This window comes from Sardina pilchardus, chromosome 19 (assembly GCF_963854185.1).
Source record: "Sardina pilchardus chromosome 19, fSarPil1.1, whole genome shotgun sequence".
Taxonomy (NCBI): Eukaryota; Metazoa; Chordata; class Actinopteri; order Clupeiformes; family Clupeidae; genus Sardina; species Sardina pilchardus.
Genome location: NC_085012.1, coordinates 23484144 through 23505094, shown reverse-complemented (window position 1 = coordinate 23505094; position 20951 = coordinate 23484144). Strand labels below are relative to the sequence as shown.

Below are 20951 nucleotides of genomic sequence, written 5' to 3'. Positions count from 1 at the left end.
TTCAACACTGGGTTCCACGTTACAAAAACCGCGCAGCAAGCTCTGTGGTAATGCAACTTAATTCAGCCCCGTTCTCCGCGTCACAATACGCAGACAAATAAGAGCCTTAGGCCCTGTAAACCAAGAACATTTTTGTTGAAAATCAAGGCCATTCACTGCTGGCCCTCTCAAAATAGAAACGCTAGTCAGTGCATTAACCAATGGGAGCGACGTCATAGAAGACACACTAAATTACTGCTAACCTTTTTCACTTCAAAAGGGCCGGACCTTATTTGCAACGACAAAGGCAGTCTGGTTAATTGCTCTTCAAAAGAACACACACAGGCTTATACCGCCTGAACAAATTGGTTGAACAAGAGGTGAAGTTTATGAAAGGGGACAGATTTCATGCATTCTCCGTCCATCGTATGTTAAACAGATGTTCCACTTTCAACACATTCTATTGATCTATGTTTGCTATTGATTGCTCCTCTGTCATCTTTTTTTTCATGGTCTCTGAGCCACTACTCTGTATTCTGCATCCAGGACAAACACATGCAGAGGGTGTATATACAGGAAATAAGTGTGCATGGTGGGAACACACATTTTAGTAGGGATGCATTGATTGTGAAATTCTGATCCAATACTGATACCACTGTTTAAAATAACAATTTGGCTGATAACCGCTGCCGACATTTGCTCATTTGTTTAATTTCTTTATTGTTGTTGTTGTTAAATATAAGCTTTAGAGGTGGGAAATAATGGAAAAAATATTCATATGTATCATTCCATATTTATTAGTCGCACAGCCCCTCATAGCACTACCTCTGAATGTGCACAAAAGTGCAGAATAACAGATAAACATCAGCCACTGTCACAAGTAGATATCATTACTTGACGATAGTCAATAGGAGTCAATAAGGCTGATACAGATGTTAGGCTGATATATCGGTGCATCACATACTCCCTTAATTTCCTTTAAAGTTAAAATATCCTCTTTTAATGTACAACATACAGCTTATGCAGTGATACAATCCCTTTGTTCAACCTCTGAACACACCACACAACAATATAGCCCTATCAAAGGGCCTTGAGTTAGTCTGACTGTATGACACACATCAAACCCTGTGGAATGTGTCAGCCTGATGTAAGAGAATGGCAAGACAAAGAACTCGTGCAAAGCACAGCTACTGGTCTAACAAGCTGAATTCCAGTGTGCAAACATGTTGCTCTGTTGATGGAAATGGGAGCGGAGAACCAGGCATATCTTGTCTGCGCTCTAGGCGCCCAGGGTGAGCCAATTCTTAGACAGGACACACAAGTAGCTCAAGTCACAAAGTTAATTTCTCTCAAAATAAATGGCCACGGTGACCGTTGCAAATTGCTGACACCAGATTTGCCTTTTTGGTTCTAGTCTCAATAGTTTTAGTCTAATAGTCTAATAAAGCTATTAACAATGATTTCTCTATCAATTTAACACATAATAACTGGCTCATCAGCAAGAACTGGCCACACACACAAAATAGCATCATGCATAGCGTTATGAAATAATAGGCTATAAAACCTGGCCTACGCCAACAGGAGAATCAAATGTTGAATAAAAAAAAACTAGTCAAACAAGACGACAAAAATATTTTTCTAAAGACCCACAATATGGTTAACGATTACGCCACTGATAAATTGAAGATTACTTAGCTAAGGCGACTGCTACTTTCAGCAACTCTACTAATAAACCAATTCATGTGCTATTAAATGGCGTAAACCACGGTCCTCCCACACAATTGCAACATGTTCATAAACACGTTGACTAAATCCATAATAATGCGGGACGAACAACACGAGGACGTCACAGCACTTCTAGTTGTGAGACTGGGTAGTAAATCCGTCCATCAAGCACTACCTCTTCCTGTCAAACGAATTTCAAGTAAAAAAAAGAAAAGAAAAAAAAGCAAAGCAACAGGACTGCCTGAACTGCTTGGGCAGGCTAACTTGCAGGTTGAAACTATCACGAGGACTAGGTTAATGAGTTGTGTTTTTAGATGAATGGTATATTCTTTAATTAAAAAGAACACAGAAAACCCTTTCCGTTATGTGCAACCTTGTTAGATGCAGCCAGAGAAGTGCGTAAAAAGCTGACTCACTTATCTCGCCGATAAAGGGAGCAATGCACTGTGACTTGTCTAAACAAAAGTTGCTCGCTTTCAGTAAAGAGGCAACAATGACGAAAACACACGAAGCTACACTGTTACAATCGTTATTGTGACCTGCATTACCCATGTTGTGTATTCGAATCGCGCATACATTGTAAACTTCACTCGCTACATTTTCACGCTGCCGAATCACCATTGATCTCAGTTAAAATGCCTCCACCGAGCTCAGTCAAATGGTCGCTCGCAAAGCTAAGCTAACAGACCAAATAGGAGCTGAACTTCAATGTTCCATGCCACTCACATTCGAAGAACAAGTACCGAACAGAGAGTACTAAACAGTTTTCCTCGACCAACCACAACGCATGCCACATAATTACGTGTTAAAACAACATATTGCAAATCCCAAAGCAAATGAGCTTTCAAAACACAAGTCATCAACTCACTAAAGTCGGAGGTAAAATAGCAAGCATAGCTGGTTTTGCTAGCTACAGAGGCGATACTGCCGCCACTGAACCGAGATTGGAAGCTTCACAGATCATGAAAAAAACTGCATCGCGATTACAAATGAGATAATGATCTGTATATAAAGTAGTAACGGGACTAACTGTCTTGAACTTACAGTAGTTTGGTTCCTTTTAAATCCTGTACGTTATGTCCGGCTCTGACCTTCGGATTGGTGAAACAGCATTATAGCTAACTGTGCCGCCGCCATGTTCCTGCTGCCTTATGCGATGGCTGGCTGCTTGTTTATCTCGCCAGCAATCCTCCCCCACTCACCACCACGGGCACCAGCATATCTACTCATGTACTATAGTCTAGGCTACATAGCAACCTTGCAGCCAGCAAGCCGGTAAATTGATGATACAGCAAGCATCACCAGGGCATGACGTGCATCTATGGATACTGTATTAATACTGGGATAGGGTAATAGTCTGTATTTGATTTTTAGAATGCAACATGACACACGAGACAACATTTTGAAGCCTATTCCATGAAAGTTGTGTGTGACTGTGTGTGTGTGTGTGTGTGTGTGTGTGTGTGTGTGTGTGTGTGTGTGTGTGTGTGTGTGTGTGTGTGTGTGTGTGTGAGTGACAGTGCCGAGGAGGGACAAGAGGAAAGATATCCTAAATAAGAAGGACGTGTATTTTACTTAATAAAGATACGAGATAATGCAGCCTACTCATAATATCATGCAGTGCACCAAGAGACCCTTGAACCACATGCTACTACCCCGTTATGCTGTGTTATGCAGATTGTACAACATGCGTGTCAGTAGGCCTGCCTTATTGGGAAAACAATTTCAGGAAAGACCTTGGATATAAGACAAAATAAAGTATAATCTTTTCACCAAGCCTATTGTTGGAGCAGGGCAAAAAAAAAACTAAATGCTAGTCGGATAATCTAAAAAACTCACCATGGTTGTCCTAAGAGGAGATAAGACTCGGCCTATCTGAACTATTAGCCTTAATGTGACTCCAATATGAGATTTGGCTTGAGGCAAATCAATTAGGCTCAGACGACTGGATATGAATTAGGCTACCTAGATGTTTTGAGACAGGGGCAACGATGTTTATGCAAGTTCCTGATGTAAGAGGCCTATGGAATTGTCCTAAATTATATCTAACAACATGAAAAGCAAATCTTCAGAAGCTGTAGGCCTACAACAGGATGATTGCACAGCAACTGTAAGCAAATTAGGTGGGACAAAACTAGGCTAGACGTGGTGCAAGAGCTTAGCCAAAGAGGTTATGTTTAATATGCTAAGTACAAATGTTTTAAATAAAAACTCTATTGGTTGACAAAGGAAAGTTTGATGCTACTTCAGGCCTCAACTAATCCCATAACTACACCGCTTGAAAAAAAAGACTTCCATGGAAGACGAAGACGGATCACCTATCACTGAACCAACAATGTTACAGCTCTCACTAAGTAGGTCACTCTGTTTTCGTATCAGTGCTCGTAGCAGAGCCCATGTACGACTCTGAGTCCATATGTGAAGGAATTGCATTCTGCCTTCATGTAAAGGCCACTCTATTCAACATTATAACCAACAACCCGAAGAACAGATTGCTTCGTTTTATAGTTGTCATCGAAGTCCTGGTCGTGTCTGTGCGCGTAGTTACATTCGTCAGATCAGGCGGTGACCACCATGTTTTGAAGTGGATCTATATCCTTCGAATTTTCCAACATTAACACGTTTGTTGACCTTTTGTGATAATCGAAGAAATAACCTACATTAACAATAACAAGTGTTTGTGTAACTGAGAGAATCCATGAAATCTAACCAATGCTCTTGAACAGATTTACGGAAGCAAAATGCGCACTCACCTCAATTTCGGAGCAGTGATTTAGGCTACTGTATGCATAACCAATAGCCGATTATACAGTCTATTTGCTCAGCGACAGATAGGCACCAATTTCCGACTTCCAGGCACTCGAGATTGTATAATTCGTAAAGGACCTGTAAATGCTGACCACATCTCCCGGCGCAGCGACGTCGGTTAGCTAAGGCTATATTGATCGAAGACTTTGTAGCCTATAGCAATCCATGCGTAACAAAAGCACCGATCAGATGTTTAGTTTAGGCCACACCGAATAATGTGATTGCTTAGGCTACTTTTCCCACGTATTACAAGATGGGGGGTTACAGCAGCCTACTGCCCCTAAGTGAAGTTATGGGGATACATATAAAGACATCAAGAAACGGCAGAACTATTGGCGACTTTCAACGCTAGATGCAAATAAATTATTAAAATCACCTTACCAGTGACGCTCCATGGGCATTATTATTGTGATGATATCAAATGTAGAGATCTAGATGTATTTGTAACTATCCTGGCACATGATATGTTAACGCACTAGGCTAGAACTGTGACATGATGGATAACACTAGTTACAGTAGCCTAATCCATGGCGCCATCGCTTGGTTAAAGAAAATATTGTAGTCAGCTAAAATCGTCAGGACACGATTTAAACTCTTGAACCCGGACCAATTTGGCAGATGGGTTCAACTGGGTTCTCTGGCTAGACCAACACGCTTGAATCATTTCCTAAGTTATATATGATGTCAGATGAAGAAATTGACGGCCATTTCTGTGATTATTTAACACAAATATTTCCTGAATAACTTGTAGGCTACTGGATAACAGTATTCAGCACTGGAATGTAGGATATGGAGATATAGCCTATAATGCATGCATACGCTTCTGATGTGTTCTATCATACAGCTCTGAGAAAGTAGGCTACTGCAGCCTATTGATATAGATACAATAACAAAATTAATTCGTTTACAACATAATATGTTGGCAATATATCTGAGAAATGACCTCCAGTGATATTGTTTTCATGAGAGGAATGCATTCATAATCTTACTCATTTAGAAATATAAAATGATGATCAACATATAAAAATAACACAGTAAGCACACTAGATTTATAAACAATATATTGTTTTTACAACAAAATATATTCTTCTTGTCATTTGAAACTGAGAAATACAAACATACACAGTCCCCTATCCAGCCATGTTTGGCCTCGGTCTTTAAAATGGCCACAACAGTTAAATATTATATTCTCTCATAGACACAAGTATGAGGACATCAAGAATGCCTTCAATAAGTACACATGATGGCCACTAAATAAGGTAAAACACTGGATGTTTGGTCTGTAGTTTACCTACAGAGATGGAACTACATGGAATTCAAGATGTTAATCTCATTGTGTGTCCCAAATCAATAATAGTCCCTAATCATAATTATTATGATAATGATGCACCACCCCCACTATAGACACTTAAATGGCTTTAGTTGTGGTTGAATATTGGGGAATCATTGGTTGCACACAGACGTTCAGTCTCACTGCCTCACAAGACAAACTGTTTTGCTTTCAGTCATTCAATGCAAGAGAGGAATATTTAAATGCAAATCCACACCATAAGAGTGTTAAAGCCTTGACAGGGAAGCTGCGAAATAAGACATGATAAATAAAGTTTAAAGGGGAAAGCATGAAATACAGTATTTGGATCCAAAGCAGATTATTGAAAATACTATAATGGAAAAATGAACGGCAGGTGTTGGTCTAGTTAGGCACTTTTTAAAACTCCTTTTTCCTCATAGTTTTTTTTTTTCTTTTTCTTTCTTTTTCTTTTTTTACTATTGGCACAGCTGGGTCGTGTGTGGCATACTGGGGAGAAGGTTGTAAAATGGATACCAGCACAAAAAGCAGAATGCATTGGACCCTTTGGAGATTGGTCAAGGGGAATAGCCTGGAGCTGGGGGGGCTTGACGGGAGTAGGAATGAGTGGACTGACTCCAGTCAGGGCACTGGCAAGATGGCATCACGGAGGGCCACGCCGCTTACGAGGACTTTTCTTTCCGTGCTCTTGGTGAATCGGCTCCATTGGCACTGACAGATCCATTAACTCCATTAGCTACAGGAGAATAGAGAACATTATTTACTGTAAATACAGTATGTGTCATACCCACAAAACACACACACACACACACACACTTCAAAAAGTTGGAATTTGCTCGCTGTACATATGGTGAAATGATTACTGAACTATTTTCAGATGTATTTTGTAGTCAGAAAGTTTGTCAGCCTACAAACTGTATACTACAGACATGACACTTTTTCCAACTTGTCCAGTACATTGCAAATTGTCTAGTCTTGTGCAGTTGAGAGACCCTCTGAGCATTGTGTGGTGACATGAGATAAAGGTTAACATTCTTAGCCCTGGAGGACCTCTCTAGGTGCGTTTTGTGTATTTAGTGGCCGTGTTACTTGTTGGCGCCAATGTTAGCAGGTTAGAGCAGGCACATTGCTGGTGTGACTCACGTAATAATAAGACACAGTTAAAGCGGCTCGGTTACCACGACTCCTCAAGAGATTCCACGTGGAGTCTATTCTTTGCGTGTGTGAATGAGTGAGTGGTTCAAGTTCGACGTAGAAAGATTTGTAGTAGCGGTGCTGGTGTGGACACACTCACACACATTTAACCAAGCCGCAGCAGTCCTGCGATGCAGCCATCCTGCACACCTAGCGTGTGCAGTGTGTCCCAGGGACTACTGTATGCAGACTGCTGAGATCTGTCACGCGCCTCTGTAGCCACACGGTTAAAACAGAAAGGCTGAGGAGAAGTCTCTATCCTCAGGGTTCCCGGATCCTAAACACACAAAACTTTTTAAACTACTCTACATGGACTTGACATGCTGTTGACACTTATCTTTTTAAATAGTTAGTGATCCATCAGGACAACACACCACTGCACAGGGAGACGTTGAGCAACAAATGCCATTTCACTACGTGTGTCACTACCTGTTTTACAACAGTATCTCTAGTATGTGACAAATAAAACTTCTTGAATCCAAATGCATATTTTCTTTACAAATCCAAATGAAAGCAGCTGCCTAAATCACACACATTCTTAGGAAGTGGTAAGTAAAGTGATAAATGAAAAAATAAAATAAATTGGGCAAGGAAGGAATTGCCCACTGGAATTGAAATGAATAAAACAAAAGACACTCCAAGCACCAAAATTCCTTTCTCTCAGGAATATGTGTTTGCCAGCTGTTTTCAAAAGTCGTTCTTTAATCAATTTCCACTCATTTCGAGTAGAAAACACAGAGAGTTAACTTCACAACCAATTGAAAAGCAGCTCTTTCTATCTTCAATTAACATGAAGGCTACGGTGTTAAAACAGTCCTACCACAGGTTGCACCTTAAATTGTCAGCATTTATGTGTAATTTCCCTCCATTTCAAAACTAAAAGCAATACCTGCTGCTATGACGACGACGGCCAGTGCTAATTTTAGCCGCCCTAAATGTTAGCCAACATCTGTTTCTAGTTGCCCATTATCTGATGGTGACCAGACCCACCTTTGTTCTTGGACTTGCTTTTGGACGGGGCCTGTTTCTTCTTCAGGCTCAGCTGCAGCTGGGCCTGCTCCCGCCACCTGCGCAGCTGGAAGTTGATGAACTTCCACATCATGAAGGCCTGAGTGCTGCAGATGGCTGCCAACACCGTGACCCTGCACAAAAACACACGCACGCACACACACACAGTCGTGTCAGTCACAAGCGTTAAAGGCCCACCATCTTGCCTGAGTCCACTAGAGTTCAAGCTCAATTTTACTGAGTGCTTAGCTCCTCTCAATTGGCTGCGATATCATTTATGTTTGGACAAAAGTTGCAGTGAATAAAAAGTTAAGACTAAAGATTAAGTAAAATATAAAGTGCTTAGCTTAAGATGACAAACTCAAAGAGCAGAGGTAAAAAGAGTGCAATATAATTTGGTAGGCTCAAACAGGTCAAATATGAGTGTGGATGTAATAAATGTAATCAGTTTAAGCGTGCTAGTGTTTGATTATGATTCCTCAGTTTGTAGGCCAATTTTAGAGTTAGCACTCTTAAGATAGCCTACTTGTTTTACCTTGTCAATAAGGTTGCAAAAATTGCAGAGATTACTTTTATCTAGGTAACAATCTAGTTATTTGTTTCTTGTCATTTTAGTTATTCTATTTGTTTGTCAAAGGACAAATCTTACCGGACAAAAAGGACATTGAAGTTTCCTGTGGCCAGATCCAGGCCTTGCTGTTCAGCGCCAGCGAGGCCAAAGCCCACAGTGAGAACTGACAGAGACAAGGTCAGCAGGCGGGCAAGGACGAAGAGGATAGCCCATAATGTGAACCTAAAACACACGTGCGCGCGCACACACACACACACACACACACAAACACACACAACACACACAGTTAGTGAGATTGGATGTTTTTTTCTTCCTATCACCTCAAGGGGTGATAAAGAAATCTAGTGCTTACATATTAAAATTCATTTCACAACAGCATAATTGAACATCCCCAAACCAGAAATCATTTCAACATTTCAAAACAACAACAATACACCAGTTAAAATGGTTACTTAGTTTCACAGGACTAGCTAATAAAAAAGTCATCTCTTGGACATTTGGAGAGGTCAGGCCAAACTCACCCGGTCTGTCTCTCTTCATTGCTGAAGTACACCAGACGGGCCACGTGGAAGAGGAACTCCACAAAGTAGTGCAGCACAAACAGGACCAAGCCCAGGCGGTTCAGACTGAAAGACAAACCTCAGTCATCACAGAGCCTAATGCATCGACCGCTCAATTGCTTTGGGAAGTGCTAACCTAGCATCCAGACATAGTACTCGTGGTAATAAAAGAATATGCACACTAGTGTTGATCGCTTTGAATCAAAGTGTCTAAAATGTAATATCAAAATGCCATGCCAAAGTAAGTTCTGGTCCACAATTCAACAAGCAACAAGCAACAAGAACGACTGAATTTCAAAAGGAAAGCTACCAGAGTATGATAGAAGTTTGAGAGCTATGTATATTCCGCTCAAGTATAAATAGTCTACGCGAGGATATGAGATACTGTTCGGTTTGGTAAATTAATGCATTAATAATAAATAATTTTGCTTTGATTCTGTTGTTCTCAAATACAGTACAGTACAATATATACTTCAGTGCAGATATACTTCAATATCAAGAAAATAAATAATGATTACTTTAAAATGTATGCTCCTGCGATGTGCACAAGATACAGACTAATGTACACCAGCTGACGGGGAATATCCTCCTAGGAATGAGGGAGAGAGGGAGAGAGACAGACAGATAGATTGATAGACAGATAGAGAGAGCGAAAGCAGAAAATTGGGGACATTAATGCCAGCACTCCTCAGAGAGCTGCATTCAGCCAAGGAGGTCACCACACAATTACAGGAAGTCACTCAGGCCTCCTTCTTGTTGGCCAGGACATCCCAGTCAGGTTATTCTGGACACTTGTGTTGACTTAAACTCACTTTCTTGATCTTCTGGAAGTAGAGTTCAGGAAGAGCATGTAACCAATAGCCCAGTTGACAGATGTAGAAGAACTTCATTTGGAACCTGCCGTGGAAGAGGCGAGACATTTAGCGCTTCGGCAACACCGGACGGATCTCTCATCAATGCTAATGACATTAGTTGGCAACACTTTTCATAGATCACCCTGCATCGTAAAAGACAGGCAGGGGGCTAATGTTTGCTAATCCAATCAGAAGACTGTGTCTGAACAATCCACTCTCGTTTCACGCTGGACGCCTGAGCATATCAGCTTTCAAATAAACCCCTGACTAATGACTCGTCATGGAGCGAAGCATTACAATGGTCATTAGGCAAGCTAAATAAACTGAAGCCCCCACTCACACACAAACAAACACAAACACACACAAACACACACCGACACACAGGGGGAGGAGAGCAACTTAAAGCTCCCTCTCGCCCATTAAAACAGACAGACAGACACACCCAGGAAGTCCATCTCACTGCTCCCATTAATCGAGCAGACACCCTCCTAAGTCTCAATGGGCACGTTTATCTTCTCAACGCGGCGGTGTGTTCCCATCAGCCAAACGTGTACTTACGGCATCAGGGCATGGGGGTATTCTTCCCACAGGCTCACAGGATTGGATAGCAGGTTCTCCTACACGGACAACAAACAGGCAGTTTAATGGTGTCAGGGAGGAGTTCAAAACGGGAGTAACTGTGTTGTAACTGTTCACTGTATGTAAATATGTGTTGTTGACTGTACAGTATGTAAATATCCTTAATGCAGGACCGCGTACTTTGCATCCAGACTTCAGAGTTGTTTATGCTAAGGTTTCAGACAGGCAAAAGGGACTATTCTGAAATGTTAGAACACCTTTCAAATGAGGCCATTAAGGCCTGTTCAAATAACATGGTACAAGCTAAATCCCTAGACATACCTGAAAGAAAAGCAATATAATTGGAGCTACACACACAAAAAATCTCTAACTGTATGTAAGAGGGATTATAGCACAGGACTGTTTCCTGCCTGCTCAGCACTCACTGCGAGGATGATGCTGGCTCCCCATCCGCACGAGAACAGGTAGAAGGCACTCAGCTGACCGGACTCATTGAATTTGCTGTGCTTGGTTTTGGAGAAGTGCATCTTCCGGTTGATCTTCTGCAGAAGTGCACAAGTGAGGAGAAGTTGGTTAGGTGGCTTGCTACACGCATCCATGTATCTGTGTGTGTGTGTGTGTGTAAGAAAGAGAGAACGAGAGCTAGAGACTAAGATTGAATGCAGAGACTGATGTCTGTGTGTGTGTGTGTGTGTGTGTGTGTGTGTGTGTGTGTGTGTGTGTGTGTGTGTGTGTGTGTGTGTGGAGAGAGAAAGGAAGGAGGGAGGAAAGATAGGCAGACATAAGGCAAGTGTAGGAGCCAAGGCAGGAGCCAGTGAATGTCAGTCTGCGTGTGCCGACCACACCGTTCCCGTGACACTCACGTCGAGCACGTACTCCTGGATAATGGCATGCATGATGATAGCCACCAGCATGTAGAAGAAGACGGTGGCCAGGTCCTTAAGGCCATGCTGAAAGTAGTTCACGGACGTCTCCTCAGGTCCCTCTGCCAAATGGGAGACCACAGACATTAGCATCTCATCTTTTAGCTCCAGCTCTTAGCACCTTGCTCTACTGGTTGTGCTACCGAACCATACAACACTGTCAAACAACGCAGTCTCAGAGATAACAATGTGGCTCACACATGGTCAGTCTAGAAGATGAGTTCACTCAAACGAAATATTGAAACAAACATGAGTCAACAGGCTAGATGGACTTATGATAACGGACTTCCGTGATCAACTAGCTCAGAAACAAATGAACAGCTGGCATGCATAATTTTCATACTTCCAGGCATCTGGAGTGAAAGCACTTCTCCAGTCAAAGGGTCGTAAATAGAAATGTCAAAAGATCTGTATTTGGCAACTTCAACAAAATATATACCAGGTCGATTAACATAAAGAATCTTGTGGCTATGAGAACATGTCAAGAACATCAGACCATTGTAACTAGGCTATTCGCTGACCAGTGACCTCATTTGCAAGTCAAGAGGATGTGACTACACATGAAAATGTTGCATGCAGTGGAAAAAAAAGTGCTTTAACCTTAGATTGTTGGCAGCTACAGTATCCCTGTCTGACCCCTACTGGGGCTGACGTGGCCTTGCTACTTACTTCACTTAAACACACAGTGTCAAGTGAGCAGCGGAGTCTATGTTTTGAGGATGTTTTTCTACAGCAAAGCATGGGGGCACTTGAAGGAGAGATTTAATTTGCAATGTGCCACAGGGCCATTGCAAAGGATCTTACTTTATAAATATTATTATTATACTTTGGCTTCATATGAAGAATTGTTTATGATAAAATAGAAGCCAGAGTGTAAATTAAACCAACTTCTTCCACTTTTATACTACCTCCAGATATCTGGTTAGGGGTATCAATTTGCAAAATACAACTTTAAAAGACCAAAGTTCTATGCCATCAGCAACAATCTTACCGTTGGATGAGATGGTTACGTTGTACTGTACAGTTATGAACAAAACTGCGACCTTTGATGTGACCTGCAATGAAAGTGAAAGAGGGTTGGAGTGCTTTATGCTGATGGTTAATAATAAACAAGCACAACATCCAGACTACAAAAATGTTAGCAAACCTTCACAACTAAATACTGATCAAATACCGCCACAATTGCAAAATCCCGCAGATGAGTAGCCGAAAAATAGTGACACCTCAGCTTCATGAAAAAACATCAACTCCCAGGATGCATTACTGAAGCAACGGCCGCGCAGTTTTTTTTAATCGAGGATGCTACAAAACTCAAATGTAAAAAAAATAAATGTTTTATAACAAAAGACCGAAGAGCATATTTTTCCGTTAAATGTTGAACTCAAGTTTCCTCTGTTGTCAAAATAATTGTAAACGTGTTCGGAAGTAGTGGTTGTAGTGTAAACGTGATGCCTGTACGATGACAGCGCTCTCAATCGCTCAGTGATTGCCACGTAACACTTGATCTGCGCGTAAAAGTAACCATGCCGAAGTGTGTTGCACAATATGGTAACGTTAGGCTACAATCAAAACAGTTTACGCTTCACATAAAAACGTATTATGTGATTCAGTTGCAACTAACAATCATTTCAAATAACGGACAAATAACCAATGTATTCGGTTTCTTTTTTACTGGCATAGATTGCCAACAAGTTAACAAGCTAACAAAGCCTGGAAATCAGCGTAAAGCACGTCAGACTAGACAGCAAATACGAGAATAAGTTAGACGACAAAAAATCGTGAGTTCTACTGAGATTGGTTAGACCCAAAGTTAGACCCAAATAACACATTTGACTAATTTTAAACTGTGCCATCTGGGATGAGAGGAAACTGGCGCTTTCATTTTTCAAACGAATCGACGTTTGTGGACGGCAGGATACGCATTCTCCCCTCCAATGGCAGGCTACACATCTAGAAGAATTCTATTTGGCATTGACCAAGCATGGTGCTTGACGAGAAGTTCAAACTTACCTCAAACATAAGCCCAAGAAGGAACACCATAGCAACACAGGAAACAATGTCTGCATGGTTCTGGATGACAAATTCATGGCTGAGAACCGGAGGGTTCTTATTAGTCTTCTTTCGGATCCCCATTTCGGTTTCTTATGACTACAAAAAACAAGCGTAAACCTGCGAACACGTCCCCAGTATTTATTTTTTTATCAAGGCGCGCCGGTCCGTCAAATAACGTTCCAGACCACCTCCCGCTGACTCCCCGACAGCACGATCGGCCAAATGGATAGCCCGACTTTCTCTTCTTCTTCCACCTTCAATTGTTTCTACGTAAAGGACCTTAGGAGGCCGTGACAACAGTATTACTTAGTGATGCTGCCCCCTCTGCGCTGGGAGTATAAAATGAGAAAAGTTTGAGTTCTAAATGGTAAAGGCTTTGGTTAAGGCATTACATCTTGTGCACGTTTTTACTGGAAAATAGCTTCTAAGTAATTTTGACTGTAAACAAACGTAGGGTAAACAAACTAAGGGACAATTATGCGCATTCCCATCCCTAGCCTACCCCGTCTACTGCACCAGCCTTACAACGGCACGGTCCTCCGACCAAAGAATCGCATAATAGGCTACTTTACGCAATTGTCTGAACTATTATAATAGACTAATACGTTGTGAGTTGATTATCTTCGTCCGTTTGTAAACAAATCCACATGTGGCCTAGTGTCCATGGAAAAGGGTGCAAACCATTAGTGGTATTTGACAGTTGTGTAAAACACAAATACTCTGTAGGGGGAGCCCATGAACGAAAAAACCCTTCAATGCTTGGAATTGTAGGATGTGATGTCTTTCAGTTCCCTGTTTCATCAGTCTTGACCCGTCTACTTAAAACCAACTTTACTCTCCCCCGACCAGGAAAATCAGAAATTAGGCCTACTTTAAGCAATTGTGGGATATTCAACAATTGTCAATTGCTAAAAGCAATTTGTGATTTTCCTAAAATATCAGATCAAATCTCCAACACATCACAATGCACAAATTGTTTCCCAAAACATTAGTTGAAAGTTTATTTAAACAAATAATACTTTTAAACCATAGGATAGTAACGTTCATTGAGGAAGCACAAATTCATATGTAGCAAGTCGAGCTGGCATGATAGTTTCACATCTAACAAAATATGTTGTGATGCCATGACCGCGTGTGCGTGTCAATGAGTCTCAATTCTCTCAAAAAAGGCTTAAAGCTGGTATAGTACTGCCACTGGTACTTTAAACAGATGTGGTAATATGCAAAAGAAGTTGAAGTGTACACTATGATATAAAATCTCTTTAAAACAATTTAGATGTATTTAATTAAATGAAAGTAAAGCTCTAAGATTATGCAATGATTCATCATATTGGCACCAATCCAAACAATATGCTGTGAAATACATTGTAAGATCTGGTAAGCTGTGGCCAGGTTGGCAAAGGCTCTGGAGTCAAAGTTTTTTCTTATCTTTGTCTTCATCATGATGTTGCAAGAGGTTTCATTTTTATGAAAGGATTGTTTTAGGGGTTTACATTTTAGTTTTTCAAAACATGCAAGATTTACCATCTATCCTTATTGGTGTCTTTGAGGTGGGAGGGATTGGACCGGTGCTGATTTGTTGGAAAAATGTTGATGGCCATTGTTCTCTTTAAGGGAAATCATGGACACATTTTAAAAGTGTGACTTTAAAAGGACTGTTTCATATGTAATTTCACCAAACCTTAAACATTTAAAGCAGTCATTTAAAAACCTAAATGAATGTTAAATTGTGTAAAAAGCATTGCAGATCATACCATCTGTCCAAGTAACGGCCACCTGTAATGAATGCAAAATGGCTGGTAATGCTTTATAATCATCAGCCTTAAAAAAGTGCTCCTCATCTGGGTCTGAGGCGATCTCCCTCATCTCTTTAAGTGCTATGGTATGGTTCAACACCTCTGGCCCTACCTGTGAGACAAAAGGATATATCGGTTTATTAAAAATGCAATGTAAATCCAAATGCAACAAAATACAAGTTAAGTTTGTTCTAAAGATACTCACCCCAATAGCAAAGCGGGTGATATTTTCTATTTTGGGGTTTTGCAAAACCTCTGTCAGTGTCATATTGTCCATAAATATACGTCCATCAGTTATCACAATTATATATTTTTTAGAATTCTTATTTGAGCCATGTTCTGTGATGAAAACGTGTTCTCTGTACATTAAATGAAAATTGTAGAAATCCTTGTCATGCTCATATATCAGATTAGGAATGAGGTTGATTGTGAATATGATTATTATTATGTTTCAGAGGGACTTACAGCACGTGATTGATTGCTGAAGCTGTAACAGTGACATGTCCAATTTGCTCTATGCCTGCAACTTTAGTCAAGGCTTTAGTTTTGCTGTCATTTTCCTTCAGAGAAAGTTCAGTTCTGACATAGTTTCCATATTGCACAACTGCAAACTTGCACTGCAGTAAAAAAGGCAGAATTAAATAAAACCCCATTCATTCATGTGTTTACTTCATCCACAGCTCAAATAAGCTTCATACTTACATAAAAACATGCTGACCAAACTGTTGTCATTACATCAGCAATAAATCCTTTAGCCAGTTCAAAGTCAGGAGGATCAATACTGCCAGAGCCATCCAGCACAAAAGCAATCTCTCTTCCTGGATCTGCAAAGACACTTGATCTAATTGATATTTGATTATTTCATGGACACCATATCTCCCACTTTCTAGAAATATGGATTTTCAAGTAACATACAGTAAATCTTACTCTTAAAGTAATAATCCGTAACATAGCTAGCTGGTACCGTGAATAACGTTACCACAATGTGTATAAGTAAAAGTATACTGTAAGTATATACTCTTTTGATCCCGTGAGGGAAATTCAGTCCCTGCATTTATCCCAATTCTTGAATTAGTGAACACACCCAGCACACAGTGAATGCACAGTGAGGTGAAGCACACACTAACACAGAGCAGTGAGCTGCCTGCTTAACAGTAGGCCACGGCTGCCCAATGTGATCACTCATAATAGTGTTCAATTTGGTTCTTCGTTGCCACAAAGTCGTGCCACGATCACTTGCAAATGTTTTCATTTGATGTCATGCCTAATGCTCTAAGAAAAAGTAAAAATCATGTCTAACTCTTATATTATTACTATAAATCATGTCTAACTCTTATATTATTACTATGTTAAGTTTATTTTAATTGTCCATATATTTATATTAGTACTGTTATTATTATTACTATGCTTACATTTTGTACTGTACATATTTATTACTGGTCACTAGAATTTTATCTTGCACTGTTGCACTGTTGGACTTATTTGCACTACCAACTTGACACACACCTCAGACTGGATCACAGTACCAATCCTCAGTACATTCATGCATACCTTATCTATAGTATTCTACTGCTCCTTTAGTCATTGTTGATTGTTGATTGTTGATTTGCTTTTTAATCTTCCTGTTTACATTGTTTACATTGTACTGTATGTTGTGTGTGGTGTCTTAAGCTGCTGGGACCTTGAATTTCCCCTTGGGGATCAATAAAGTATCTATCTATCTATCTATCTATCTATCTAAATGCACACCCTTTGAGGTGCTGGCACGTCATGTGTGATGTTGCCACAACATCGCAACCTAGTCGCCTGATTACGTAGTCAACTGGTACCGTGAATAACCACTAAGTCATGCAATGACCATTTTGTTTTCATTTGGTGCCATGATTAAAACGGCCAAAATGTTGGGACATGGTTGCCTAGCCAACTCCTCCATGTTTCTATGTTTCTGTCGCTCTTACTGTCTTTCCTTCCTAGTTGCTGGCTTTACCTTTTCTGTTATGCTTTTCTGTCCTTCATCTCTTACTTCTTCCCTCTCTCTTGCTCTCTTTCCTGTCATTATTACCCCACCTTCAACCCTGCAGAGTTGACGACCCGTCTGTTGGACGCCTGCATGTTGGAGAGCTCCACCCTGTACGGTTCCACATATGATGTAAGGACGCACGTGTGTGTGTGTGTGTGTGTGTGTCTGTGTGTGTGTGTGTGTGTGTGTGTGTGTGTGTGTGTGTGTGTGTGTGTGCGCGCATGTGCACAGCCCACTTATAGAGTAGCCTTTACATACAGAGGGAGGTGATGAGACTGAAAGTTTATTCTGTGTGTGTATGTGTATGTGTGTGTGTGTGTGTGTGTGTGTGTGTGTGTGTGTGTGTGTGTGTGTGTGTGTGTGTTTTCAGAATGAGGTGAACAACAACGAACAACGAACAACGACGCTACATGGCTGTGTTTTCCAGACATCACTGAGGTGTGCTTAAGAGTTAGGCAGAAAACTTCAAGGTCTATTCAATGTTTTTAAGAAAATGACGTACATACAGTACATACATACCTGCAAAGACGAAAGGATCATTCTTTAGGCTGCACCCTGAGGATTTTGCAGGGCTGAGAGAGACATTGAGTGAAGACAATTACAATTAGCCTAAATTTCTCTAAATTATATGCTACAATATAATATCAAAATCACACTTACCCATCCCTGGACTGAGTTGGTTCTTGACCATTTGGACAATCATGCACAGTATCTTCTGCAACACTGAAAACGGTGGAGGTAACCACCACTAGAAACACAAAAACACTAAAGTCAGTGTCACATGATCAATCATGCTGCAGTAGTGTAGCCAGCCCATAGAGCCCCATTGTGAACCTGGAACGTTTTATTGCAGAAATGTGAAGTAATGGGTCCCCAGCATACCGAAACTCCCGGATGATGTTGAGCAATTTGCATAATTAACATAATTAGCATAATTAGCAGAATCTTCTACATTGACATTAGGTTTTGTGCTGGGTGACCAGTTTCTGCAATATTGGAGAGGTTTTAGACCAGTGGTCCCCAAACTACGGCCTGTCACTTATTTTTGGGTGGTTTCCCAATAAATGTTATGGGAGTATGACACCATCAAACTACCTTCATTTTCCCCCTCTATGGCGAGTCTTAACAGTATACATGTCATATTTTTTGTCCACCAGTGGCTGTTTTTGCATTGTCGAGTTTGCCATGCCTTAAATAGTTCTATCTGCAAACAATGTATTCTAAAGTATTCGACACATTTATTATTCATTTTAATAGGCCTTACTTATATTCAAGTCCTATTTCTGGGATCTTCTTGGATAATTATTTCTGTACAATTATTTCTATATTTTACTTTTATTCACTCGTTCATACAAATACAGCAGAGTTCACACAGTTCTCACAGCCGGCGATTTGGATTTCGTCCCGGAAGCTCAGGCTGGAAACCTGCACATCTATCTCTCCTGTTTCCTGTCCACGTATGGGTCCAATCACAAACTGACTTATACACCAGGCGATCCCGGATTGTTGGTCTGATAGGTTGAAGGACTATGCAAGCGTACGGAGTCATTTAAACTATGCCAATTGATCACGCCTCTGCAGTAGAAATAAAGCGCAGACTCCCATATTCAATCTTAAAAGATTGAGTTTAGTGTGGTGATAGCCAGACTAGGTATCTACCATAAAGGACACCGGTATTTAATTCTTCAAGTTCCTTTCAATTCATGAAGTAAAACTCGTTGACGAGACCATTATCCTTGTCAGGTGTCACGTAGTTGCATTCACAAGGCTGTATCTACCACACAGATGTCTTGTTTTGTTTCATTTATTCAGTAAAAAAAATGCTGACAAGACCATTATCCTTGCCTTGATTAGTTGCTGATAGTCCTAGGACATGTCAAAACAAATGAGAAAGCTAATGATTAAATACAATAAAGATGCAATAGGGCCACCAATGATATACCTGTACTGGAAATTCAGTGACGCACCTACAGTAGTTAACGTGCACTGAAAATAATGTTATATTGATGTTATGTAGGACGGATATTTAATGTTGTGATGGATATTATCTAAGCATGGCCCAAACATTGTCAAATTATATCAGTTATTGGTTATTTAGACAAAAAAGCACATCACAGGAGACAGGGAGAGACATTTCTGTAATGCCCTAACACTGGCTACGGCCTTGACTGCGAGAGGGCACAGGTGAGAGGGGTGGATTTCCGCATAGAAATCAAGAGCAACACAATCTGTTTAGTGTTTAGCCAAAATGCAGTCACTAAGTAAACTCAAGGTAATAGCCATATCAGTTATACACAAGATATGGCGACAATCCTTGTGTCATTAGTTGGGAACTTCTTACAGTTGCCAATGAACAACCAAACCAAATGAATACTGTACAAAATGACACATAATTCAACAGAAATCATGAAACACTATGCATCATGTAACAGTCTTAAGTCCTCAGGAACAGTTCAATGCTAGAAATACTTCTTCAAATGAACAACTGAAATCCTCCTCTCATCGTGCTCCTGGCTGTGCTAGGCTTGTTATCAGAGTTTGTCTGGTGCTTATGGGAGCACTCAAGGGCACAGGTTTGGTTTGAGCTTTGGTGGGGACACCGCCCAGGGGAGGGTATCTCTATATTAACTCTATATTAGGCTTGTGGTGTATATACTTTAATAATGACCCCCCGCCCCAGTATAAATTTGATAATGATTTGCTAACCCAGATAGCAAAGGTGTGTAAAAGTGACATTAATTGCTGGTCGGATTGCCCAGTTTCCATTAGATGACCAAAACCCAAAGGTCAATCGATGGTGTGGATGGTTGTAGCAAGCATATAACAATAGGCACATTGTAATATATCACATTAGTATTAGGCCTACCATCATGTGATGCTGCCCCCTCTGCGCTGGGAGAGTAAAAAAAGAAAAGTTTAAGTGCTAAATAGTTGCACATGCACATTTTTACTGGAAAATTACTTTGACAGTTGTGTAGAATACAAATAGTCTGTAGGGGGAGCCCATGAACGAAAGGAATTGCATAGGATGTGATGTCTTTCAGTTCCCTATACCCCCAACCAGGAGAATCGTAAATTTCTTTAATTGTTGGATATCTTATAATAGGCTATTTGTCAGTCATAGCTTTTCCAGATTGCCTTTTCCAGTTTAGCCTGAACAAATCCACGAGTAGGCCTACAGTGTTCAGATGGAAGGGTGCAAGCCATGAGTGGCAACCTATTTATGACAGTTATGAAAAATACTCTGTAGGGGAGCCCATATGATTAAGTTGTCTTTTAGTTCCTTATTTCAACATTGTTGACCCGTTTTGTGACCCAAATTGTAGCCAACTTCTGAGACTTGTTGACTGTGGTAACATTCATTTATCTGATATATTTTCATAATGGTCATCAGGAGAAATGCAAAAGTAGATAGCACTGATTTAAAGAACAATTACTAGAACAAATTGGTTGTTTTGCCATCTGAAAGACTTAATGGATCATTAAAGCACATCTGGCACAATAAAATAATGATTTTCCCATACCAAATAGGCTACACATATCACCGACTGACATGCATATAGGTTATACAAT

The 20951-nt window shown here is 40.5% G+C and overlaps 2 protein-coding genes and 1 long non-coding RNA gene across 7 annotated transcripts in view; all 3 read right to left on the bottom strand.

Annotated features, from left to right (window-relative positions):
* The window catches only part of ncoa2 (nuclear receptor coactivator 2), a 102553-nt gene extending 98001 nt beyond the window's left edge, over positions 1-4552 (bottom strand). For 4 of the 5 annotated variants that reach the window (XM_062521987.1, XM_062521990.1, XM_062521989.1 and 1 more), the window contains exon 1: positions 2749-2867. The gene's annotated coding sequence lies outside the window, so the exon portion shown is untranslated. Of the gene's footprint in view, positions 1-2748; positions 2868-4457 lie in introns of those variants that run through there. The other variant, XM_062521988.1, reaches the window with a different exon arrangement.
* A 1004-nt stretch (positions 4553-5556) lies between these two features.
* Positions 5557-13810, bottom strand: tram1 (translocation associated membrane protein 1). Its single transcript, XM_062521121.1, has 11 exons — positions 13521-13810; positions 12502-12565; positions 11451-11572; positions 11013-11129; positions 10567-10625; positions 9967-10051; positions 9673-9743; positions 9116-9220; positions 8673-8816; positions 8006-8157; positions 5557-6557 (listed from the first exon to the last, which is right to left on the bottom strand). The coding sequence occupies exons 1-11, from the start codon at positions 13641-13643 to the stop codon at positions 6484-6486; spliced, it is 1116 nt and encodes a 371-aa protein (XP_062377105.1). The 5' UTR covers positions 13644-13810; the 3' UTR covers positions 5557-6483.
* An 888-nt stretch (positions 13811-14698) lies between these two features.
* Positions 14699-15824, bottom strand: LOC134066463 (uncharacterized). Its single transcript, XR_009936444.1, has 3 exons — positions 15564-15824; positions 15317-15470; positions 14699-15169 (listed from the first exon to the last, which is right to left on the bottom strand). It is a non-coding gene; the product is annotated as an uncharacterized LOC134066463 (long non-coding RNA).
* Positions 15825-20951: the final 5127 nt, after the last annotated feature.